This window comes from Amphibalanus amphitrite, unplaced genomic scaffold (genome assembly GCF_019059575.1).
Source record: "Amphibalanus amphitrite isolate SeventyFive unplaced genomic scaffold, NRLGWU_Aamphi_draft 000235F_arrow, whole genome shotgun sequence".
In the NCBI taxonomy this organism is placed as follows: Eukaryota; Metazoa; Arthropoda; class Thecostraca; order Balanomorpha; family Balanidae; genus Amphibalanus; species Amphibalanus amphitrite.
In genome coordinates this window covers 105,584-129,977 of record NW_024881730.1, presented here as the reverse complement: position 1 = coordinate 129,977, position 24,394 = coordinate 105,584, and the positions used below count along the sequence as shown (strand labels likewise).

At 58.2% G+C, this 24,394-nt stretch overlaps 2 protein-coding genes across 2 annotated transcripts in view; one reads left to right on the top strand and one right to left on the bottom strand.

Moving 5' to 3' along the window:
- The window catches only part of LOC122385924, a 101,571-nt gene extending 99,136 nt beyond the window's left edge, over nt 1-2,435 (top strand). Inside the window, exon 4 of the mRNA XM_043374592.1 lies at nt 967-2,435. Coding sequence (XP_043230527.1) covers nt 973-2,241 — 1,269 coding nt within the window. The 5' untranslated portion in view covers nt 967-972 and the 3' untranslated portion in view covers nt 2,242-2,435. The remainder of the gene's footprint in view (nt 1-966) is intronic.
- LOC122385942 (E3 ubiquitin-protein ligase UBR4-like) overlaps nt 1-24,394 on the bottom strand; it is a 49,916-nt gene that overhangs the window by 6,480 nt on the left and 19,042 nt on the right. The window contains exons 22-62 of the mRNA XM_043374649.1: nt 24,118-24,324; nt 23,673-23,878; nt 23,257-23,464; nt 22,611-22,802; nt 22,220-22,352; nt 21,724-21,861; nt 21,069-21,287; nt 19,350-19,560; nt 18,896-19,098; nt 18,356-18,515; nt 18,025-18,206; nt 17,470-17,715; nt 15,567-17,178; nt 15,340-15,462; nt 14,820-15,050; nt 14,300-14,592; nt 13,877-13,978; nt 13,375-13,533; nt 12,967-13,125; nt 12,420-12,735; nt 12,059-12,209; nt 11,739-11,847; nt 11,308-11,433; nt 10,848-10,997; nt 10,431-10,566; nt 9,914-10,089; nt 9,418-9,584; nt 8,962-9,106; nt 8,528-8,725; nt 8,000-8,174; nt 7,651-7,778; nt 7,256-7,362; nt 6,782-7,001; nt 6,528-6,644; nt 6,068-6,226; nt 5,568-5,735; nt 5,129-5,340; nt 4,551-4,782; nt 3,682-3,828; nt 3,124-3,327; nt 2,727-2,846 (exon numbers count right to left, since the gene is read on the bottom strand). Of these exons, the coding sequence (XP_043230584.1) occupies nt 2,727-2,846; nt 3,124-3,327; nt 3,682-3,828; nt 4,551-4,782; nt 5,129-5,340; nt 5,568-5,735; nt 6,068-6,226; nt 6,528-6,644; nt 6,782-7,001; nt 7,256-7,362; nt 7,651-7,778; nt 8,000-8,174; nt 8,528-8,725; nt 8,962-9,106; nt 9,418-9,584; nt 9,914-10,089; nt 10,431-10,566; nt 10,848-10,997; nt 11,308-11,433; nt 11,739-11,847; nt 12,059-12,209; nt 12,420-12,735; nt 12,967-13,125; nt 13,375-13,533; nt 13,877-13,978; nt 14,300-14,592; nt 14,820-15,050; nt 15,340-15,462; nt 15,567-17,178; nt 17,470-17,715; nt 18,025-18,206; nt 18,356-18,515; nt 18,896-19,098; nt 19,350-19,560; nt 21,069-21,287; nt 21,724-21,861; nt 22,220-22,352; nt 22,611-22,802; nt 23,257-23,464; nt 23,673-23,878; nt 24,118-24,324 (8,647 nt within the window). The remainder of the gene's footprint in view (nt 1-2,726; nt 2,847-3,123; nt 3,328-3,681; nt 3,829-4,550; nt 4,783-5,128; nt 5,341-5,567; nt 5,736-6,067; nt 6,227-6,527; nt 6,645-6,781; nt 7,002-7,255; nt 7,363-7,650; nt 7,779-7,999; nt 8,175-8,527; nt 8,726-8,961; nt 9,107-9,417; nt 9,585-9,913; nt 10,090-10,430; nt 10,567-10,847; nt 10,998-11,307; nt 11,434-11,738; nt 11,848-12,058; nt 12,210-12,419; nt 12,736-12,966; nt 13,126-13,374; nt 13,534-13,876; nt 13,979-14,299; nt 14,593-14,819; nt 15,051-15,339; nt 15,463-15,566; nt 17,179-17,469; nt 17,716-18,024; nt 18,207-18,355; nt 18,516-18,895; nt 19,099-19,349; nt 19,561-21,068; nt 21,288-21,723; nt 21,862-22,219; nt 22,353-22,610; nt 22,803-23,256; nt 23,465-23,672; nt 23,879-24,117; nt 24,325-24,394) is intronic.

Below are 24,394 nucleotides of genomic sequence, written 5' to 3'. Positions count from 1 at the left end.
ACAAAATACTAATGATAAATGAAAGAGCATTTTTAGTTTATTTAACAATTTAACACGCGTACCATTGATGGCAAGTCCATACCATACAAGGCCGCATGCTCAACGACTCGAGGCTGGACGACAGACTGCCTTCCTTTCATTCCTGTCGCATTATCGAAATTGCTGCCACGTGGCAAAGGGATACTAACTGAAGGTCGTCCTTCACCAACTAAGATATTGGAGACCGCGCCGTCTTCAATGCCTCGCCGTTTTGTCTTTATGAGCGGCGGCATGGGCCACTGAGCAGTCCAGTGTGCAGGGTAAATATCGCTCGGGAGCTCGCCGCCTTGGTCTTTGTGCGGCCACTGGGGCGCGACCACTGTCTCCTGGTGCGCGACCATTGTCTCCTGGGGCGCGACCATTGTCTCCTGGTGCGCGGCCGGCGGCCCCCGGTGCGCGGCCGGCGGCCAGTCGGGCCCGGTCAGCGGGGTCGCGCAGGGTCCGGCTCGGTCGGCGGCTCGCGGCGGCCATGGCCCGGCGGGTCGGTAAAGTCGTCCGACTGCTCTTCTACGGTAGTCTGCTCATCTTCTGCAGCATCGTGTTCGGAATTCAGGTGGGAGAGAGGATTCGGCAGTCGCCGGCTGGTCTCATCGGCAGTGGTGCCACGGTAGTTGGCTTTGGGCGATAGACCGCACATACCACTCTATCAACATTCTTTCGGAAATTACACAATTGTCGTTCGATATTTCATTGTTTAATTCCTGGTAAGTAAATGCTCGCAACTACATATATTTTCATGGCAAGCAATGCTCGTAAGAATATATGTGTAACCGTAGACCACGAACTTGTGCTATTACGATTCTAATTAGCACACAAGTGCGACCGTTAGACGTACGACAAAGTAAGGAGTGTCCAATGTGCAGCAGAGCAGATTGCGGCGCTCACCGCCCGCTCGCCGCAGCTGACGCCCGAGCTCGTTTGTCGCAGGTGTGGATGCTGGGCCGTCACTACCTCGACGAGCCCGTGGCGCTGGAGCTGGGCGAGGAGCTGAGTGGCGTCACGGACGCCCCATTCCCAGCCATCACCGTGTGCGACAGCAACCGGCAGAGTCGGAGCGTGGCGCGAGCCTGGGGCGTGCTCAATCCGAAGGGCACGGGCGTCAGCTGGCGCCGCTTTCCGTGGCACCGCCGGCCAGTGGCAGAGTTCTGGGAGGAGGCGGCGCCGCGCCTCACCAGCCTGGTGCAGCAGTGCAACCGGCGCGAGTGTCGGCCGACCGGCGCGCGCGGCGGCTCCACCCGGCAGGGCCGCTGGACGGCCGGCCGCTACCGGCGCGGTCTCTGCTACACGTTCCGGCCCAGCGGGCCGCTCGTGTTCAACGGCCGGCGGCGGCTGGCGCTGGTGCTGCACAGCGACCCGGCCGAGCACACCGCACACGGCCACAGCAACTACCTGCGCCGGCCGGCCGTGGACGTGTTCGTCGCCGGAGACCAGCCACCCATCGTGGACAAGGACTTTGAGGACGCCGAGCTGAGCCCGCACCTGTCCGTCGACGTCGGCTCAGTGGTGAGCGCGCGGCTCGGGGCCTCCCGCTGGCACCGGCTGCCGCTGCGCCGGCGGCCCTGCCAGCCGGGCGCCGGCCACTCGCGGCCGCGCTGCCTGGTCTCGTGCCGCTGGGAGGAGCGGTCGCGCGTGGTCGGCTGCCGGCCGCCCTGGAGCGCCGCGCCGCCCTCGCTGCCGCTCTGCGCCAACCAGACCGAGTTCCTCGGGATGCTGTACAAGGATTTCCGGGTGCCGTCGGACGACCCGTGCGTGCGGCGCTGCCTGATGGCCTGCAACAGCACCACCTACGAGCTGCGCGTCACCAGTCTGCTGGCCAACCGGAGCGGACTGCTGGCCGTCCACCGGGCCGTGCTCGAGCTGCACTGGCCCTACGCCATCCAGCTGAACGCCGAGCGGCCGGGCTACAGCCTCTCCGACCTGATCTCCGACCTGGGCGGCTCGCTCAGCCTGCTGCTCGGCGTCTCGGTCGTGTCGGCCGTCCAGCTGGCTGAGCTGGGTGTGCGCCGGGCGCTGGGACTCTGCCTCCGTCACTACCGCCGCCGCCGCCGCCGTCCGGCAGTCCGCGCCGCAGACTGTCCGCTGAGGCCCGGCGGGAAGGCCGGTCCGGGAGCCGCGCACGGGACGTCCGGGCTGCCAGCGGTGAGCCGCGAAACCCAGCCGGCCCCGGCTGCGGCAGCAGCAGTCTCCTCTCGGGCGGCCTGAGTCCGGCCAACACCGCACAGCGCCCAGAATACCGTCTAAGTACCCCGGCACAATCACACAGTCGTGTCGCACAAAGCGCAAACTCATTGAGAAATGTAACGACATGTATATGTAGCTCGCAGCCTTTCGGCACTAAAAGGCGGCTGTGTTCGTGTCCGACCTACACCGCGCTCGGTCCGGACCCACCCTGGGCCCGGACCGCCCGTCGGTGCGAGTTCACAGGGGCGCGGAGCTGGAAATGTCTGAACTAGTCTCTTTACCAATGTGGTTAGGGTTGTACTCATTTGTTTGAATAAAGTTGATGTTTTTTTGTGTGCAATAAACAAATAGCTTTCACCTCACAATGACCGATCACCAAAATTCGTTTTCTAGTTAGTTGACAACAGCGGTAGCGTACCCGATAGCTAGCTGCTCCCAGCACTAAGAGGCCTTTACGACCGGCCGACAGCACTGACAGCGGCAGGCGGCCACCACTGGGTACTCACAGTCAGGTAGTACTTCCAGTGGTTGGCCGCGATCAGCTTCTGGTAGAGGTCGATAAACTCGGCAGCCGTCTCGCCCGCGTCACTGACGTCACTCAGGTATGACGTCAGCATGTCCAGGATCTGACGTCACCGATACGGGCAAAGGTACACCGGTTAACGGGATGAAAAATGACGGCATAATACATATGCAAGAAAGGAGCAAAAACACAATTGTAACCGCAATCTGATGAGGCAGCTCAGCCAACATATTAACTACAGTCCCACATCGAGCACTGAATATGTACTCGTGCCAGTCCAAACTAAGCCCAACTACTGTTTCGATTGCAAAATATTTGACAAAAGTTTGTCATGACATAGCCGTGTGAAAATTGGTCTGCCATATGAGCGGTGAGCGCACCTGTCGTTTTCTGGCCGGCTCGCTGGCCAGTGTCTCCACCATGTCTGCTGCCACGCGGCGCGCCAGCCGCGAGCTCGGACTGAACAGCACGCGGCGCAGCCACGACGTGTCGAGGAAGGTGACGGCGATGGCCGACTGGGTGGTACGCTGGCGCCACCGGCGGCCGTACTTCTCCATCAGGAACAGGGCGCGCACCTCCGACCGCTGCGGCACACGCGGACAGACGGAGGGGGACGGTCAGCGGGGTGACTCGGGGAACCCACCGCAGGGAGGAGTACTGCATCAGGGCAGCCCGCCAGCAGGCCGGTGACATCACCAGAGGCTTCATGGGAGTCTACCTCCTCAGACGTAAAACTCGAGCGTAACGAACAGTTACTAACTGATCAATGATCATCACAGTGGTTAGAGCACAGAACACACTGCAACACAGCAATCCACGGAACAGGTACTAAGACAATAAGACCCACGCCTACTGTCACTGAGGAAAAATCAGTCGCTTACAACAGAGTGTGATCCTAGTCCATTCATACAGCAGTCTCAGGCTGCTCGACCACCTACCGAGGCTCCCTTTGCCGGCTCTCGGCCCCGTTTGGCCTTGCGTGACCTCCATGCCTCGAACGAGTGTTGCGGGGCCTGCTGGAGCCAGCGCGAGGCGCTCAGATGCACCTCTGGCTGGTCGCCGGCCGTCACAGAGCTGGGTGCCGGCTGTCGGATCGACAGACGGACACGGAAAGACGTCAGAACACGGCACGGGACACCCGCTGTTCCACAGCACCAGGCACAAAGGAAAAGAGAGGGTTCCCACAGACAGCGGCGGTAGGGACAGTTTGCCGGTGCATAAAAAAAACATTAACACGACTGGTTACACACACATACGGGGGAATAAGGGGGCAAACAAGCGCGGACAGAGCTAGTCGTGAAAAGACAAATGGAACCATCAATACTACACACATATATGAATGCCTCCGTATATCGGAAGAGCTCCCGCTCGGTACGTGAGCAAACGAAAATCGGGGGCAGCGAGCCAAGACAAGTGCCAATATAAACACGACCTCCGGCATGAGTGCGCTATGGACATTATTTCGACCATCACAAAGGCGGTAGGAAGTGGCAGTGGAAAGGCGATGAGGGATACCGTCCAGAGGGTCTGTCACAGACTCACAATGAGCGCCCAAACACAACTGCGAATGGGCCGAGCTCGAAAGACCACCACGCTAGGAAAAAAATATCGGAAACAATTACTATGAGCCATGCAAACTAATCATGTTCGAAGGACAGCTCGAAACCGTGACCAAGAACAGAACTAGAAAACCGGCACCTATATGTTCGTGCTTCTGAAGCTGTCGGTTTTTTCAATTTAATTTCGGATGAAAAAGGAACCTAAGGAGCCACGTCACGTCACAAAACCCAATGTCCCCGCGCCCTACCTTGGACGGCCCTGGCACCCCCGCCGCCGAGGTGCTGGCTGCGGGCGCGGCGGCCGCGGTCCCCGACCCGCCGGCCGCCGCTGATCCGCCGGTGGACGTCCCCGCGGACTCCGCGTCGGCCGGCGGCTGCATGACGCCCTGCAGAATCTTCAGGCAGGGCAGCGTCACCGACTCGATCACCACCGGGTTCTTGTGCTCCTTGCCGGCCATTATGAAGATGCGCACCACGCACCTGGCAGGGCGCAGAGAGGGAGGTCACGACGTGGCTCAGGCGATAAAATGACAACTCCTGTCACTGAGGTAAAGAGCAGCAGCGCCAATAACGCCGAGCTCCAACCGGCGAGAAGTGCCGTGAAACTTTCATATAGAGCGGGACAGAAGCGTCAGCAACGCAAAACCGAAATTCGGTTATTAAAAAGAGACAAAGTGAGAGTAACAGGCAGCTAAGTCAAACCCTCACAGTCCAGGCTTCGGATTGAATAATAGAAAACAAAACACGATTGTTTATCTCCATGCCCAGTTTTCAAATTCCTCCAGTGCGCCGTGAGTCTCTCGGCGCACCAGCACACCGTACGGACCTGAGCCGGTGCTCCCAGCACGAGTCCTCCTTGCGTACGGCGGCGGCCAGCAGGGCCATCTCGTGCCGCACGGCGGCCGCCACGCCGGCAGAGCTCATCCCGCTGGAGAGCGCCAGCCGCACGCGGCCCGAGATCAGCTCGTTGAGCTCCAGCGTGGCCGCCAGGTTGTCTTTGGTGAGCAGACAGAGCAGCTGGCACACCTCGTCACGGCTCTGGGGCAGAAGAACACCAAAGGTCAGGATGAGGCCAGCACGACGACTGGACAACGTCAATTCACAAGGAAGACACACGAGAACCTGCAGAACGTCGCCAGATTCGCTACCGCATCAGTACGGCCGTAGAGCGATCCCTGGTCGTAGCTAGTACCCTCGTACCTAGGTTGGTTTCCAACTGACCACAGCCTGCTCTCTGGTGTCTAGACCGTCTCCTTCGGTCTCACCTGGGGCGTGCCGCGGCGCAGGTTGTGCTCCAGCAGCTGTGGGATCAGGCCGTAGCTGCAGAGTGTGACACGCAGCCGCGGGTTGGTGGCCAGCGCGCGCAGCAGCGTCACGCAGCACTCGGCAGAGGCACTGCTGCAGCCGTAACAGCGACCGTGGCTGGTGGTCTCCTGTGGGGACATGGCCGGTAGGTCAGCTTCATGAATCAGAGGAAGGTGGTATTGCGTCCGGCAGGCTAGTAGAGGCGAGTTCACGACATCGTACAATCATCAGGATAGGTCGAAAACGATACATTCAGCCAAGTGCCAACACCTTTCTGAGCAGCAGTTGCAAAAAAGGCATACATCACATAACCTTCGAATACAGCAAGTGTCCCCTATCCAGCTTAGCAGATTCTTCTCTGTTACCATTCCCGACATGAGCTCACCACCAGGCCCATGTATGTCGCTCGCGAAGTCATGCCCCTGCACCCTGTAGCCGGCCCGCGCAGCGCCCCGCTCACCTGACAGAAGGCCGGCGCCGAGGCGGCCGCGGTGCCGGCGCCGTCGTGCGCCTGCCGGTCGTAGCGCAGCAGCTCGCGACGCGAGGCCAGCACCTTCTGAATCACCTTGCTGAGGTCGTCAAAGTCGCGTCGGCAGTCGCTGCAGTACTTCTGCGCCAGCTGAGGACAGGGCCGAGGGTGTCAGGACAAGTTACTGGTGTAAACATTCACCGCAAGAGACAGTTTGTCACTGTATGACAACGAAAATCATTAAGTACAGAAATATAGAGGTTTCTTTTTGGACGATGTCATCAGAAGGTTTAAAACACGCATTACGCCAACGATGTGCGTAAACCTCTCGTAGCAATAAATGAAATGGTAAAACGCTGATTAAAGCATAAGGTCCACAGCCTTTTCAACCGGTGGACAGAGCACGGGTCGCGCAGCGGCCCGATGCCAACCACCCTCGCCGCGATCCTACCTGCTGTATGGGCCGGCTGACGTGCGATCCGGCGGTGCCGGCGGCCAGGTCGGTAGCCACTGCTGCTGCCGCCGCCGATACCTCTCCGCCGTGGTCACTGACCCAGGCCAGCAGCGCCTGTCCAGGGACAGGGTCGGTCAGTCAGGGGTCACGGGTTAAACCGGGCGAGTCACAGTAAGATACATCAGGTACGTAGCTGACGTGCTAATAGGCAGGCTTTGGATGATGTGTTGGTCGTCGCACCAGTCTCTCACCTCCAGTGTAGGTTTGTAGGACATGAGTTTCTTGTAGATCTTGTCGGCGCGCTCCAGGAGTCCGTTGATGTTAGTGACGGCCTTCTTTCTGTCCTCCTCGCTCTCGATCGGGTCCACGGCGCAGCACGGTTTGGCTGTCAGCGTGTACTCGAACTTGGCGTACTTGCAGAAACCGCAGGCGTTACACAGGAACGGGTCCTTCTCGTCGTAGTTGATGGCCCTGAACACATTGGTTACAGGAGGTCAGCTCTGATGTCATGGCGGGGAAGTTGACCATCGACAGTCGTAGTTAGAACATACGACATGCGTGGTAGCACTGACAGACTGACCCAAACCTTGTCTAACCATCGGACACAGCGGCGCCTTCGATCCCCGTAGCCCCATAATGTTCAATACCCCAGCACCAAGCATCGACACGGCTCAATGTGTGTGCCGTGGTCCGGCCCGCCCTGGCGGCCGGCGCTACACACCTACCTGCACTTGTGGCACTGGAACACGTTCTCACCGCAGTTGCCACAGACACCCGGGTGGGCTGGCACAGAGGCACTGCAGCGAGGGCACTGCAGCGTCTCAGACGAGGCCTGAAACGGGCGTCACAGTTACAAAAAGGGATTGAGGGGAACGACGGTACACGGCCAATGACGCTGACAAGTGACAGCCATACACAACTACCATGAACTTGCCAGTCATATTGCACTGTAATGAAGCTAAACCTGCATACAGTCACAGCCTTCCAAGAAAATAGACCATATTGTCACTCGATCTACCCCATCCACCTAATTAATTCACACTAGCAGTCCAATTTAGGTCAAGTACGATCAGCTTCAGGGCGCGCGCACTGGGACAGAATTCACCGTCATCAAACGAACCTGCATGTTCTCGTAGAAGTCGGCGTACTCGATCATGAGGTTGCAGGCGACGATGGGCAGCGGGAAGTCGAGCTTGACGTCCGTTTGGCCGCTGGTAAGCGACACCTTCTTGGCCTTGTGCCACATGGCTGGAACGGAACAAGGGCAGAGCAGGGGGCACATGGTCAGAGACAGAGTCTGGGTAGCGCTCAGATGCCAAACCAACACAGGGCTATGGGAAACAATGCATGGTGGACATTGTCGAGTTATGAATTATTGATGCCTTGTATCAAAGCTACGAACTTCCCTTCAGTCCATCCCTTCGCTTCAGCCAACAGCTGCTCGCCGCCCTAATTCCTGTCGCACTCACCAGGCCGGTTTTTTAGCTCGACCACCGACTGGACGGTGCGGTTGTTGTAGTAGACGTTGACGGTGCGCACCATCTTGGAGCGCTTCAGGTCGCCGATGCGCAGGAAGATGCGGCTGATGGTGTGGCTGCCGACCAGCTTCACCAGCTGCGTGGTGGTCGTGTAGCGAGAGTCCACCTGTCGGCAGCGGCGGGACACGTCAGAAGTCGGTGTGGGTCCGGTGGCGGCAGATATTAACGGAAACTGATCGAAGGCGTTGCATACATACAGTTCTATGCTGAACTCGAACTCTGAACTCGGCATACAGTTCTATGCCGCTATGAACTTGAAAATAAATAGATAAATGTCTTATTAGCTCCTACGCAGGCAAAAGCAAAACTTATGTGAATAGGAGAACGCATTCGGATTATTCGTAGCAGGTTGAAGATTCAAAAGCCAGAACCTATTCATTCTCAGCTTCGTTATACTGCTTCCTTTACAGACGTCGAACCTTCTCCTGCTGCACCCATCCCCCTCGGCTGTCACCTCACCTTGACGTTGGAGAGTTTGAGCTGCGAGTAGGGCACCTCGGGGTTGTTGCACACCAGGCAGGGCTCCGACTCGAGGTAGTAGCCGTCGAATTCGACGAGCGCCGCCAGGCCGGCGTACAACTGGCCGTTGGCGTGGTTGGCCAGCTGCTGGTTCTGCGTGCGCAGCATCTCCATGGCGTGCTCCATGTAGGCGGACACCTGGCGCACAGACAGGCAGGAGGGTGGTAAGTCAGAGTGCGCGACCAGCGGCATGGCCGGGTGCCGCAGGCAGCTCAGCTGCGACGAAGCTACGACTCCACATACGACACACAAGATATCGGTGTCAGAACCCGCGGTGTCATTGTCGGTATGAGCGGTCAGTAGTCCGACATCGGTGTCGGTGCTGGTACAAATGTCAGTGTCCGTTCGGGTGTCAGTACCGCCTCGTCGCTCACCTTGTCTTCAGCCTCGGTGGTTTTCAGCGACATGTATCCAAGCAGGTCGACAAACTGAGCGGCCTTTCGTCCGTAGGAGGGCAGCAGCGGCCACAGTTTCCAGAGCAGCTCCACCAGCGACTCGCGGTCGGCCGGCGGCGCGTTCCTGGGGCGGGATAGATGGTCAGCAACGGGTCATACCAGGGGAGTACAAGCACGACACAGTGGCGGTACCGAGACAACACACCACGAACCGAACGATACAGAGTCGAGCAAGAGTAATAGCGCAACGATAGAAATCGCTGCATACATGCTCAAAACAGGTATTGAGTTACATGTTCAAAAAGCAGACAAGCTATCGATGATTACAATTTGCTTATGGCTGCTTTAAATGATACTGCGCTATCAGGGCTGAGGGTGTGCCGTTAGTCATTTATTTAAGTTTAGAACGACCGGCCGCGGCCGTCGTCCCCTCACCGGTAGATGCTGAGCACCAGCGCGTGTGCCTGCCACCGGATGGCCGTGGCGTTGCTCTCCAGGAGGAAGGTGCGCACGAACCGGGCCGTGCCGGCCGGCAGCGGACCAGCGCCCATCAGCTGCCGCGTCAGCTGACGGCTCAGTGAGGAGCCCTCGCTCTCAGCCGCCTGGGAAGGGGAGGGAGAGGGGTCAGCTGACGGCTCAGGGACAAGCGTTCGCTCTCAGACGACTGAAGAGAGGGTAAGGAGTGTCAACGGACTGACGGAACAGAGAATACTTCTCGCCTTCGGGCGCTACGGAGCCAACCCCAAGTACTGCAATCAGGTACTGCCGTCAGATATCGATGGGTGAACGAAGCAGCTTACCAATTGAAAACCGCGCTATAAATGGATACACATCGACACTTTTACCAACCAAGCAAACATCGAGATACGCGCACTCCTCTGTACCATGTTTCGTCAGATGTACGGCGCGGCCACTGCTCGTCCATCCGTACCTGGGCCGAGTGTTTGGCGCTGGAGCCGGAGCCGGCGGCGGGAGCGGCCGGAGAGGCGACGGCCAACTGCAGGAGCTGCAGAATGATGGGCGCCACGCCCTCGTCCAGCTGGTAGCTGGCGCGCAGCAGGAACGGCAGCACGGCCGAGCGGCCGGCGCAGAACCGCTGCCAGTTCACTGCCAGCCGGAGAAACAACACTTATCAACAACCAACCTTCAACAGGGCGGTAGGAATGGCAGAACGGCCGAGCGGCCGGCGCAGAAACGCTGCCAATTCACTGAAGGTACGATGAGAATTAGTCAGAACACATCTTATCAGGCTGCAGTACGGGCTAACAAGGTCAACAAACAACATCACAACACAAACCGCGGTAACGCAGACCCGTCAAAGCCACCGCTAAGACTATCGTAGCTGATTAATCGAAGTCATTCGGCATGCAGCTTAAACAGTTACTGACACCAGCCACAGGGCACTCTCTACCGAGGTCTCCCCACCACTATCCACCCTCCTGACTGACCGGTGCGCGTGGTGGCGATCTCCTGGCAGGCCTTCAGGTGCTCCACCAGCTCGATCAGCGAGTCGTAAGTCAGACAGAGGAGCGGCGCGTCCGGCTCCGAGCCGCTGCTGCCGTCTCCGCACAGCGTCTGTACCGCCTGGAGACGCATGGAGCCGGGTGAACGTTTGTCAGCGACACCGGGCAGACCGTGCAAACACATACACTACGTGCATTTCTACGGGAGTCACACTTCTAGTCTATCGACATCGTGCTTGCTCTTCAGCGCAAATATTTCAGGTGATAATTCATGTTCGAGCAAGTTTTGGTACAGCTCGCAAAATTTGCTGAACAACGGCACAATCGATTTTAGGTGGACTGCTGACTTATCGAAACTGAGATACTAATGGAAGAGCGCGGGGAGGAGAAGGCCATCCGTACCTTGATGTGGGCGTCGAGCGCGTGCAGGTCACGCAGCTGGCGGTACGTGTCCTTGTTGCCGCAGATGTAGAGCAGCAGTTTACGGACCTGGCGCCTGACGAACGGCGTCAGAGGCGCCATCATGTACTCGCACAGCGTCTGACGCCACTCCTGAGAAACAGACGGATATTGACACAGTTAAACAGATCAGGTCATCACACTACTCCCGGCTCACAGAAACAGAAAGCAGCAAGGTAAGAGACTTGCTGGCATAGCACACTGGGAGAGACGAGCACAACCGCAGCTGGCACGGACGGTCCGAGCTGTGTATTGACAGCCTGATCTCATACAAGCGGTGTCACCCTGATACACATTTGTCACGGCATGGAGCCAATGAACGTACGAAACAGGAACCCTGCACAGCAAATATAAAAACAATTCATAAAAAAAATCCCTTTCAAATTCCACTCGGTGTCCTCACCTCGCCGAAGAGTACGACGTTGGACCCTGGCACGGCGCTGAGCACCTTCTTGACCTGGTACGGCAGGCGCAGCACCATCTCCGTCAGCAGTTGGGAGAACGTGACGAACACGTCCGACGAGTAGCGCTGCCAGAGAACGAGGCACAGTGTTAGAGACGACGCTGAAAGGTAGTGCGTGCTCAGTGGTCTGGTGCGATCAGCACATGGCTGAGCTCAGCAGCACAACCCAACACGGTTACACAAAGCTGACAAAGAGAGATTCGCAGTGCTTAAGACCTGTAACACACGGGCCCGGTGCAGACCGACTGGCGGTGGAACTATCACGGTCCACAACCGGAGCCACTATCCGTCCCAGATGCCCTTCTATAGGCCTCAGTCACATACGAGCCGTATTGCACGCAGATACCCCAGTCCGCGCAGCGCCGACCTACCTTGACGTATTCCTTGAGGAAGAAGGGCGACATGTCCGGTGTAGAGGTGACCGGGTGCTGCCGGAGCAGCTTCCCGCCCACCACCGTGCCGCTTTCCTCCTTGTCACTTCTGCGTGGAGGGGCGAGACGGGGTCACTGGTCAGACACATGCAGCAAGATGACATAAGCAGGCAAGGTGGCCAGACGAGGTGCGAGTGTTGCTCAGACGCGGATGTCAACGAATGTCATCCAGAAGCCAGACAAGAGAACATGGGAGTGATATATAGAACGTGAGCGGCTAGAATGGTGCCCAGGCCCCGTATGGCGGTACTACTACTGACGTTTTCCAGAAAGCGAGCAGCGCCTTCAGCGTGGAGAGGCAGTGTGTCATCATGTCGGCCTGTAGCAGAGCGGCGGCCGTGGCCGTGGCAGTGAACGCCCAGCAGTCGCCGCCGTGCCGGCCGACCTGCTTCGGACGGGACATCAGCACGCCTGGCGGAAAAACGACAGGTTAGCTCCCACAGTACACACTTCACACCACAGACAGAATGAAGTTAAGCGTTCAGTCACCCTGGTACATACTAAATACACGCAATACACCAAGCGTAGCTTGATAAACAACTGGCAAACATCCTCAATCCTCATACAGCTCTGGCACTTCAACACCACCCCGGCAGAGTGCCGGCACTCAGCGCCACTTACTCAGCATCCTCATGGTGATGAGCCGAATCTCGGCGTCGGTGCTGCGCTCGTGCGGCGGCGGCGCGTCGGCGGCCGGCTCGTTGTGCAGCTGGGAGACCAGCGCGCGCAGCAGGCCGTCCAGACAGGCGCGGTCGCGCTCCTCGGAGCCGTCCAGGTCGGAGGCCAGCATCAGCAGCACCTGCAGGTAGGGGATGGCGCGCACGCCGCCCACCCGGCGTACCTGCGGCAGCCACTCCAGCAGCCGCTCCGTCAGACTCAGGCGCAGCGCGTGCAGCCGCGCGCTGGTGTCCGTCTCCGGCTCGTCGGCCTCCGCCGGCTGGTGACGAGAGGAAGGGGCGTCAGACTCGGGCGACAGGTGCCACAACACAAGAACAGCGAGAGGAGAAACGGCCGGTGGGGATAATCATCATTCGTGATATATAAAAGATAAACCACAACACACTGAACGGATAAAAAACTGATGACACTAATAAGTCTTCGACATCCTACCCAACATCCTAGTCAACAACATCGGACCCCGTGTCTCTTCCCTATGGCTATCCCTGACCTGGTAGTGCCCTGGCACGCCGACGGAGCTGGTCTCGCTGCGCGCGCCGGCGGCCGACTCGTGTGCTCCGTCTCCGTAGGTGGAGCTGCGTCCCGACATGTGTTCGCCGGCGATACTGTCCACCACGCTGGCACCACTCTCTGAGCCGCCGCTGCCCGCCTGCAGGCATAAGACGGAGACGGTTACCGTGAAGACACATGGCCAGAAACGAGCCGGACGGCTAGGAGCGGGAAACCTGACGTCCGTCATGTCCTCTATGACCGCTATGACCCTTCCCAGTCACACAAAGAGACCCGCCAAGGCTGACAATTGTCTGACCCCATTTTCATACATTCAGTCACCTGTGATCGCGTGTTCCAGCAGGAGCGCGAGTACACGCACTTGCTAGTCGGCGGAGGACACCCGTACCTGTTCGGCGGGCGAAGTGCGCAGCGTGGAGCCGTCGGTGGCCGCCGTCGAGCCCTCGTCGTCAGAGGCCGGAGCCGAGGCTGTGGTGTCCGAGTAGTGACCCTCGGCCGGCGCGCCCGAAGGACCGGCCTCCGCGCCACCGGCCGCGCCAAGCAGATTCTGCGGAGAGCAGGTGAACGGGTAAACGGTTACACAGTTTACCAATCACAGGACAGGCAGTCACGGGTAGGTATCATAAGCTATATAGTTAGAAGTAGAACCATACATAGGGACACTGTAGCATAAGCCGTTTGTCATATGACAAGGACGCAACACAGAAAAAGCTATGGTAACCGATCAGCGTTGCCGAAAATTTCGTTTGGATCAAGATTTCCGCACCCGCAGTATTTCAGCCGATCCCACACCGGCCGGTCGTCTGCAGTGGCTGGCAGCCCGCACCCGACCTTGTTGCCTACCTGCAGGTATGTCTCGCCACCCAAGTCTTTCCGTCAGTCATCCCTACCTGCAGCGGTTGTCCGCCGAGGTTCTGCAGCGCGTCCAGGCCGACCAGACCCTGTAGCTGCTGACGGAGGTTCTGCAGCGCCGCCGGCGTGCCATCCTGGTCCTGGTATAACGCGGGACAAGACAGACACTGAGCGCCCGGCTGAACAACGAATATAGACGGCACCGAGTATAAACCGCGGACCACAGACAAGACCTGGGAGCTGACAAAACACTGAATGGCGGCGACAGGACAGACTTAAGCACGGTATTTGGCGACAATCGACCTTTGCAGTCACGATTAAGAATAAGCGTATCAATGTCGCAATAATAATATCCTAAAACAGGCAAAACCTTCCTTATTACTGTCTGGATAAAACGATAAAGCCCATAGACACCTGCAGGCTGACGATAACTAACCTGCAGACCGAGAGCCCAGACTAACCTGCAGGCTGAGCGCGATGGCCAGCTCGACCATGGTCTCGTCGTCGGCGTCGGGCGGCAGGTCGAGCAGCGGCGGCAGGCCCTGCGCCTGCGCCAGCAGCGACTCCACGTCCAGACCGTCAGACTCCAGCTCATCGTCGTCATCGTCACCCGGCTCTCCGGCCTCGTCCACCAGCACGGCGGCGGGAGACTCGGCGGGCGCCGCCGGCGGCGGACCGGCCGCCCCCGCCCGGGCCGCACCCGCGCCGCCCGAGCCGGACGGCCGCTCCGGAGGGGTTGACGCCGCCGCCGCGCCTGCCGGCATCGACAATGGATCTGTCACTGCAGTCCGCAAAACCGGGTCCGTCATTGCTACAATGAAAGTCAGTTGCAATCCGAAGCAGGGTAACTTTGAGGCAATATAATTCTGGTCGCTTATCCACAAAAACACCTCAATCATTATCATTTGTCGAAACGCAGCATATAGAACGTCGAGTATCACTATCACTGCGCCCATTGATATAAACCACCCCGTCACCGACCTGGAGTGGAGCAGCGCGGCGGCGACGGGATGAAGACCCGGCGCCGGCGCTGTTTGGGCCGCAGCACGCGGATCAGGCCCTGTTTGGCCGCGAAACTGACGGCCAAATCGTCGGAGAGCAGCAGCCGCGAGATGACGGACGTCAGAACAGAGGCCGTCTCCGGCTCCGTGGTGAGGAACGCGTACAAAACGTCCGAGAGCGCGTACACGCACGTCTCCGGGTGCGTCAGACCTGGCGGCAGGGCGGTCAGGGCAGGTTGGTCTCGTACAGTGTACACACACGTCTCCAGAGTCCAGGTGGGTCAGACCTGCAGACAGGGCCCGCCCCTCATGACAGACATGGCACAAACTAGGACGAGACTGCATGGCTGTAATGATTCATTATTCCATAAAAACGACTCTTGAACAATTAGCCCCCAGAGATTTGCCCTTATTGGGTACGCGGGCAGTTGCTACGAAGGTTCTATGTCGGCGTGACGCACAATTAAGTGTGCTAGGGCCTAGGATGGTTCTCTACTTACCGGGAACACAGACGGGCGCCGTCAGCGGGTTCTCCGGCTGGGCGTCGTGAAGTCGCCAGAACAGCGCCATCATCAGCGAGATGAAGTCGGTGCTGCTGCCACCGCTCTCGGGCTTGTCTGCTTCTGTCAATCAAAGATAGAGGTCACAGGTTCATGAGTGAGCGTTGTATAACAGCGAAATGAACCAAAGGAAAGATCCGAACAATAATTATGAATTTTTGACCCACCTGGTTTGACGGCCGTGTACTTGACGAGGTTGGCCGGCCGGCAGATGGCGATGTTTCGCGAGGTCACCACCAGGTGGTGGTACAGCTCCGAGTCGAGGTCGCGCGCCGACGGCGTGGCCTCCATGCGGCGCAGCATCTTCCAGGCGTGCGCCAGTCGCGCCTGGTCCTTGTGGCTGCAGTAGGCCGGCCGCGAGGTGTGCAGCGCCGCCAGCAGACTGTCGGCCTGCGTCAGCACGGGCGCGGCCGGCGGCGCCTCTAGCTGGCCCAGCGCGGTGCACAGCTCCAGCGCAGCGGCGCGCTGCGGATCCGACTCGGGCGCCGCCACCACGCAGCCCTCCAGCGTCTCCAGCGCGCTGCTCACCAGTTTGTCGAGCGGCGTCAGCGGCACGGCCGCGGCCGCCGCGCCGCCCTCTCCCTCGCCGCCCGGCGTCAGACTGGTGCCGGACGCAGACGGAGACGACATGTACTCGTCACTGTCCTCGGGCCAGTCAAAGTTCTCCTTGGTCTTGCCGTAGACCTTGATGGAGTCGACCATGGTGACGCCGGAGGTGTCGGCCGTCGGCCGGAAGGTGAGCGTCAGTCGCCGGTCGGCCTGCAGCGACTCCTCGCGCGTCAGCGGCACGTCGAACCAGCGCGCGCGCGAACAGTGCAGCGGCACACTGCGGCCCAGCAGCTCCACACAGCTGGGCGCGCGCTGCGGGTCCTGCGAGCCCACCTGGATCTGCAGGCCGCACATCACCATCGACGAGTCGCTGTTGGATATCTCCATGCTGAAGCCGGCCGGCTTGGTGGAGGCGATGTACATGCCGGCCATGGCGAGTCGCTGCTTGACCTGCTGCGTGTTGTACACCTGGAGCACGTCGTTACCGCCGTACTCCACGTCCGACATGGGCTGGCAGCTCTCGAAAAAGTCCGGCGGAAACTGGACGGCGCCGACGGTCCGGCTCGGTTTGGGCGCCTTCTTTTTGCGCGGCGGCCGCAGCGAGGCCATGACGCTGGTCGGGTTTAGGGAGGAGCTGAGCCAGAAGCCGGTGCGCTCCGGTGAGGCCATGTAGATGCGCAGACTGCCGTCCTCGCACAGCACGATCAGCGTGGTGCGGCGCTCTCCGCCGGCCGCCGGGTGGCGGATCACCACCATATCGGTGATTTTCGACTTTGATGGCACGATACGGATCTCCTGGACGGAGACCGAGTCGGGTTTGACCATCAGGATGACGGGGTTGTTGCTGCTCTGGGTCACGGAGCAGACCAGGCCCGGGTGGCCGATCACCTCGCTCCACTGACAGAGCGGCTGGGAGTTGGGCTTCCCAGAGCCGGACGGCTTCAGCTGGATCTGCGTCAGGTTGTCCAGCTCGGTACCCACAGCCGTCAGCGGCGCCAGGAAGCTCTTGCCCTGGGTGTAGCTGAAGAAGAGCAGCTGCAGCACGTGCGAGTAGTAGATGGCCACGCCGCCGCCGCAGATCTGGCCGTTGGACCACTTGATCTCGGGGTGTTTGAGGTCGAGGATGTTGGTGACGTAGAAGGGCCCGTGCTGTGCCGAGCTCTCTTCGTTGATCTCCACCGTGTAGATGAGGCCAGTGGACGACATGATGATAACGTGACGGGAGCCGTCCTGGCGGCAGACCGGCGGAAGGGCGGTTCAGTGATACAGATGTCACAGTCAGACCAGCGGACAATTCATAACTATATAACGCGCTGCTAAAGCCATTGCGTTTCACGAGATGGAAAGAAGTGCGGTTGCTCTACATCAAACACAAAATGCAATACTGCTATCCACAAACCATGTCTGCATAGAGAGGTCTATGTGTGTTCGGTACCTTTAAGCATTTCAGCCAATCGCCCCTGCCTAACTATCTAGACACAGTTCCCTTCAGACCATCTCCACACAGATCACCACGCCTACCTGCATGTTGGCGACGCAGGCGTCGCGGATCTTGCCGCTGGGCAGCAGGAAGAAGTGGTGTGGGCTGAGCACGTCCGCGCCCAGGTCGTACAGCTTGACGAAGTCGGCCGTGATGATAGCCAGCGCCGTCTGCGAGCCGGGCAGCCAGCGCGCGCTGATGATGAAGTTGCCCGTCTCCAGCTGAGGCTGGAGGACCAGGTGGTCGGCCACCGCGCCGCCAGAGCCGAACGTCAGCACGTGGCAGTCCTGAGGGCAGAGGTCAGCAAGGGTTATGTGAGCAAGGGTTAGACGAGGCAGCAGTAGAAGGTAGGGATACCAAAAGGGATTAGACGAGGCTCTTAGAGGTTAGAAAAGACAAGCACGGCTGGAATGGCAGCTCGCCACAGCCCACAATATGATTGTACTCGTATAATGCGTTGCAAGCCAGGTAGTAACGAACAAGTAAAGAAGGGGAGGTTCGACTCTGGATACATCAGAAGATAGCCATTCAAAGTCCAGAAGCCAGAATGCATCCCGCCTCGGGCGGCTTCCCCGGGGAATGGATCAGGTATTTACCTTGAGTCCGCAGACGGCCAGCACGTCCTCGTTGCACGGGTTGCTGGCGATACTGAGCACCGTGAACGGCACGGGCGCCGAGCCCAGCCGAGTCAGCGTCAGCTTCCGCTTGGCGGCGTCACCCTGCTTCAGCAGCGCCGACAGCTGCAGCACGGCCAGCTTGCCCTTCTCGTGGGAGACGGCTGTCGGGCAGACGGGGAGCGGCGCTGTCAGACGGCAGGCATCCTCACACGAAAGGACATTGCGAGAGCACATACCACATCCCTACACTACCCAGCCAGCCGTTAGTCAGTATGCTGAGGTGTTCCCGGGAATCTCCACGTCCACTCACCAAGGTGCTGGCGCTTTCCGTGTGGGCTGCTCAGGCAACACATGGAGACGCGCCGGATCATATGCGCCGACACCAGCTGTCGAATGGTCTGGCCCTGCTCTCCAGCAAAGGTCATCCGCACGTTGTCGAATGCCCCTTCCTGGGAGCCCAGGGTCGGAACCTGGCGGAACAGGGCGCCGTTGTCACCACCAGAACTACACTCAACAGTCTACATGGCCTGGCTATCTGACATATCTCCTGACTAATACTAGGCCATTGGTCATGCTGGCAACCAATCCACCAGACTGCAGTAATATTTTTGGCGTGGCCGGTTACCTAGCCATCTCATCTAAACCTACGCCCAATGAAATGCCCTCTGATTGCACATCCATGAGTCCATCCCCTCGTTTCTTAATATTCATCTGCCACGACCACTCCGTTTCATCCCATCTCATCCCTTATCCTTCCGTCTGTCACCCCGTCCCAACCAGTTCCTGGCCTATCTCCCACCCCATCCGCCCGTCTGCTTCCCTGTCCCTCCCACCGCGACTCCATCCGTACCATCAGTGTGTCGGTGTTTATGAACGTCTTCTCCGCTGTGTGCAGTGTGGCCAGCGCCTCCGCCACGCGCCGGTGCGCGCCGATGGGTGCCGTGCGCCGACTGCTGGCCGCCAGCGCCGGCAGCAGCAGCCGCACCAGCTCCAGCACGCTGGACAGTACGTCCGACTGGTGCAGCACCGAGTAGATGGCCTCCTTGAACGGCTCTGGGGGGCGACGGAGGTGGACGAGTCATGTCACAAGTCGGTTTACGGTAATGTGTGGAATAAAAGGCCAGCAATCTCATGTTTGATTACTTTTACTAGCAATATGGCTACTACAACATTTTTTGGTAATGAATCCACGTGAAAAACATGGCATTGACAGTAATTTATGGAGCTTCAAAGCATAATTCGACCAAAATGCTACATAGATCTGAGAATCATGAGCTCGGGCCCCAGTGGACCACGGCACTGACCGAGTCGGCGGCTGAGCGCCTGGCGGCCGCGCGCGCTCTGTTCTCGGCCCTTGTCGGTACGCTCGTGGCTGAGCGCGCTGTGGCGGCGCCGCAGCAGAGACGGCAGCATGGTCTCGGCGCCGAACGGGCAGGAGCCGGCGGCGGTGGTGGCGCCGCTGCCGCTGCTGCCGGCCGGCAGCGGCTCCTGCTGACGACTGCGCTTCACCAACGCCTGAAGGGGGCGGGGGCGGTTAGCGGGGTCGCAAGTTACTCGTAGAAGTGGGAAGAGGGTGGCTGGTAGACACTAAAGCCAATGAACTAAAGACGAAGGGGAGGATGCGAGGACAGGCGAATCAAAACTTGAGCGTGCAAAAATGAAAAAAACTGCTGACTTAACCCGCGACCTGGTGGGGGGGGGGCTATTTTTTGCCCCCCCCCCCTCCAGACTTTTCGATATATCTCCAGAACCACTGCGCCGATCGTCACCAAACTTTCAGTACCCTCCCGGACATCAATTTTACACATTGTGACCAAAATTTTTTCCAAAGGCTATGATAGGTTGGCCGGAAATGACGTCAGAGTGACGTCATGTTCTGCCGTTTTCGACCCAAAAAAGGGTTTCGCGGGAAGAGCTGTCAGGCCTATAGCTTTGCAAATACAGAAAAATGATACAGACATAAAAGCTGTAGAATGGACAGGGCTACAAAACTGCTATCTCGGATTTTTGAAATTTTTGGATATTGACCCCCAAAAATAAAAAAATAGATTTTTTGAATATAGTAGCCAAAAAATCCAAAAAGTTTTTTGAATTTCGAAAAAAAACCGGAATATATGTGATAGTCCTTGCCACCTTCTATCTACATACCAAATTTGAGATCGATACCTCTTTTTTTGGCCAAGTTATAGCGAAAAAACTGTTCAAAATTGATGACGTCAAATTTTCAAACTCAATTTTCAGCAATTCTAGACCTCGTAGCGCAAAACAAAGACCACCATTAGACTCCCCGTGACGAGCTGCATCGAATCAATACCCATTTTATGCAAAACTAAGAACTTTGAAATTTGACCTTTTTTGACCTGACCTTGACCTGACCTCCACCAGAAAGTGACCTAAACCGTACCTGATGGTCTTATAACCAACATTATTGAGTTGGAAATGAAAAACTGACCATAAAACATGCATCGCATAACCTTAGTAAAGTTGGGTTCATGTGGTGACCCTTGGTGACCTTTGGTGACCTGACCTGGTATGACCAGTGACCTCTAACAGCAACATATCTACTAGGCAACTGACGCCCTATCGCTGATTCCCGACAAAATGCGTTTTCCTCGGTGTTATAGCGCATTCCCTAGAAGACCCGTGAACGGTGAAACATTTCATCTTTGACCTGACCTGTGACGTCATCGGTGACCCTGAGGTCAATAAAATTTGGTTTCCTTCGACAAATTTGACAGGCCTTTCGAACGCCGTTTGAATTTTTCGGATCCGTCCAGTAGTTTCGGAGATACGAGGGGGGGCAAAAAATAGCCCCCCCCCCCCCCACCAGGTCGCGTTATAAACAGACCCCACCAGGGCGCGGGTTAAGAGGGATCTGCTATTAGTAACTCCTATTTAATTTAGAGCTCCTAACGTGTTAGTATAACGACTTTAGATATTCACTGCACATTATTATCTGCCGGCGTAGACCTGCCACTCTCCACTACCCGGGCACTACCCCGCCTGCCCCGCTCGAGACGCACCTGGCAGCTGTTGTCCTCCTTGGCGCCGCAGTCGCAGAAGAAGCTGCCGTTCTTGGCGTACGTGACGTCGTGTCCCTTGTGGCAGACACGGACACAGACGGAGCAGACACCGACCGAGTCGAGCATACTACACGTGTGGCAGTGGTACCAGTGCTGTGGCACGTACTCCTTCTGCGTCACCGTGAACGTGCACAGCTTGTTGTTCAGAGAGTCCTCGTCCTGCGGGTTATCATCGGGGCCAGAGACGGTGTCAGACATCGGCTACGGATGCCGGGGAGAGCCGCGCAGGCGGGGTGACAACAAAGAGCGACAAAAAAGGCCACAAACCTTATGACAGCCGCAATCGAGTTGAATACCTAAAATGACCTAGAATTAGCATATGTAGATAGTTAATCACTGACCATTCCCAGTACCCGGACGGGTTGAGAGTTTTGAACTTTGGGGAGCTTCTGACATACAATAACCTGCCTAGTGCCTACGTTCAAGAAAGAAATTAATACGGATTTCCGTCCCTCCCAACTCTACCCTAACACACCGTCCCCTCCGCCGGCCCCCGTACCCTTCCCCGCCCGTACCGAGTGGTCTGCCGGCCCGCTTCTCCAGCCCCTACGCACCGCCTCCTCTGCCGGCCCCCCTTCCCCGTCCCCGTCCGTACCGAGTCGTCTGCGTCGCTATCGTCGTCGTGCAGCTCGTCGGCCCACTCCGTGTCGGCCTCCAGAGCCGACTGGTCGCCCTCGAGCGGCGGTGTGGCCATGCCCGACTGGCCCGGGTGGCGCCAGTGGTCGCCCAGCATCTGACGGCGGAGGGGACACAGTGAGTGAGAGGACAGCTGATCATGCATCGTTCGAGCCACATGTCATAGGTAAGTACCACACAGCGTACAGTCAGTACCTACTGCGAGTTATACATCAATAGCCAGTCAGGAGTGGGCTATTCGCATACACCACTGCGAAACGTACCAAAGAGACGCGTAAACTCATAGTTGAATGTGAAGCATTGAACAAGCTTGCGAAGCTTCTTGATTAAATGCCTATGAATGACAGTCCCACAGCATTCTTCATCTCCAAGCGAAGCGGCGCAGTGGTCCGACTACTATTGTTTCCCGTGAGAAGCACAGACGGGCGGCGGCAGCGGACATCCTGCCCACATACCTTGAGCGCTAGCACGATGTTGCTGAGGTGGCTCATCAGGCAGCAGGCGAAGGCGACCACGTCGGCGTGTCGCCCCGAGGTGACGCCCTCGCTCAGCTTATCCAGCACGTCCTTCTGACACAGATACTCCTTGCTGCCGACGCAGAGGTGACACATGTGAGATTCACGGGAGCACGTGTAGGTGGCAGAGCGGGGACTCAGCGAGACACGTGAGGGTGAGAAGGAGAAGCGTGAAGCACACTGTGGCGACACAATATGTGGGTAACACTGCGGCAGACACGTAAATTATGTGGGACAGTTTCACGGCCGTCGCTGCCTGAAGCCAGACACCACCCCCACCCCGCCCCGCTCTCCTCCCGTCCCGATCTCTTCCCCTGCACTCCCTACGTACCAAGTTTTGAGCCAGTCGGCGCAGGCGGAGAACAGCGCCACGTGTCCGTGTCCGGAGCCGGCCGAGGCCAGGGTGGCCATGGCCGAGACGAGTCCGCCGTGCGCGGCCGTCAGCGCTGACGGGGTGAACAGCTCGCTGCCCATCCGGGTCAGGGCGTCCAGCACGGCGCGCGCCACGTCCTCACTGACGGCGCTGCAGCGGGGGGGGGGGGGGGTTCAGTACGGGGATAGTGATGGGGATGCACAATAACGGGAGAGCGATCTAACAAAATAAACTGATTCTAGACTCGGCAAATACAATCGATAAAAATGTCACTAATGAAGAAAGTTAAAATCGCTTTTAGGAGGTTTCAGAGGATGCCACTTTTAATTGTTTATCGCCTCAGCTCCAGTACCCAGTATTCTAGTCTTATTTGAAGCCTCAGTTTAAGTCGTTCCTGTGGTGGGCGTGCTTTTTGCTGTACCTACTTCTTAACTTATTTCATTCAAAGAGACATGAAAAAACTCCAATCGAGAGGGCCTCATTTTGTGCAGCCTGAACTGTTTGAAACTGATCCGTCATTTCAAGACTCGATTCGTTGGCGGTACCACTGTCCTTTCCAGTTCTGAAGGGGTGTGACTACCTACATTAGTGACCTTCCACTGACCTGTCCTCCCTGACCAGGTAGGCGGTCAGGCTCTGCAGCAGCTGCTGACTCTCCAGCCGCTCGTTCCGGCCCGCCGACGACTCGTCGCCGCGGTCGGCCAGCGACACCACCAGCTTTCCGAGCCACAGCTGCAGCCGCTCGGGCGCCACCGAGGCCAGACCGTCCAGCGAGGCGCACAGCTCGCGCAGCTCGCCGCCAGACTTGTCGGCTGGAGGGAAATGCACGGACGGTGGTCAGTGGACAGCAGCTGTCATATTTGATATTACCAATGACAAGCGAGTTGAGAACTGATGGGATTAATTCTTAAAAACTGCAGTTAAAACAATGAATCCGGCGGTAACAAGGTCGTTTAGGAAAGTTGGACATCCTGCTGCCCTGCAATGCTCGGCTAGTCGACCCATGATTCCCACACATACCGGCCTGGAAGAGTTTGTCGCAGAACTTGAGGACGAGAATGCCGTAGTTGAAGCTGAGCCGCTGGCTGGCGGCCGACAGCAGTACCGTCATCAGGAAGGTGTTGTCGTCCCGGTAGGCCTGGGCGAGCGCCGCGCGGCCGGCAGGAACCTCCAGCATCGACTCCAGACAGCGCACACACTCCTCGCACACAGACTCGTTGATGTCGCTGCGGGACAACGGAAACGCAGAGTTTAGGCGGGACGCTACAGAGCACTGATATTGATTAAATAAGCCAAGACATTGTGGACAGATAACTTGGACAGCAGACGTCATGGGCGATGAATGAAATCATAGAGAATTAAGACAGAATCCTAGTTTCCGTACACCATCATGGTAACCCACTAATCCACCCCGATCCACGGAGCGTACCACCCCAGACCCACAGCACCCCAGCCGATCACTCACGCGTCCTGGCTGACGAGCCGCACGATGGCGTACACATGGTGCACCACCAGCCGACAGGAGGCCTGCTGGAACGACTCCGAGTCGGCAGAGCCCACCAGCGAGTCGACGTCAAAGTGCGCCGCGGCCGACTCGCAGCCGAGGTCGAGCACCAGCGGCAGCAGCACGCGAGACAGCTCGGCGCGCGTCCGCTCGTCAGAGGAGCGCCAACTGCCGACGGAAGGGAGGACGGAGCTGCGGTCACTGGGGAACTGCAGGCTGCGCCACAGACGGGGAATGG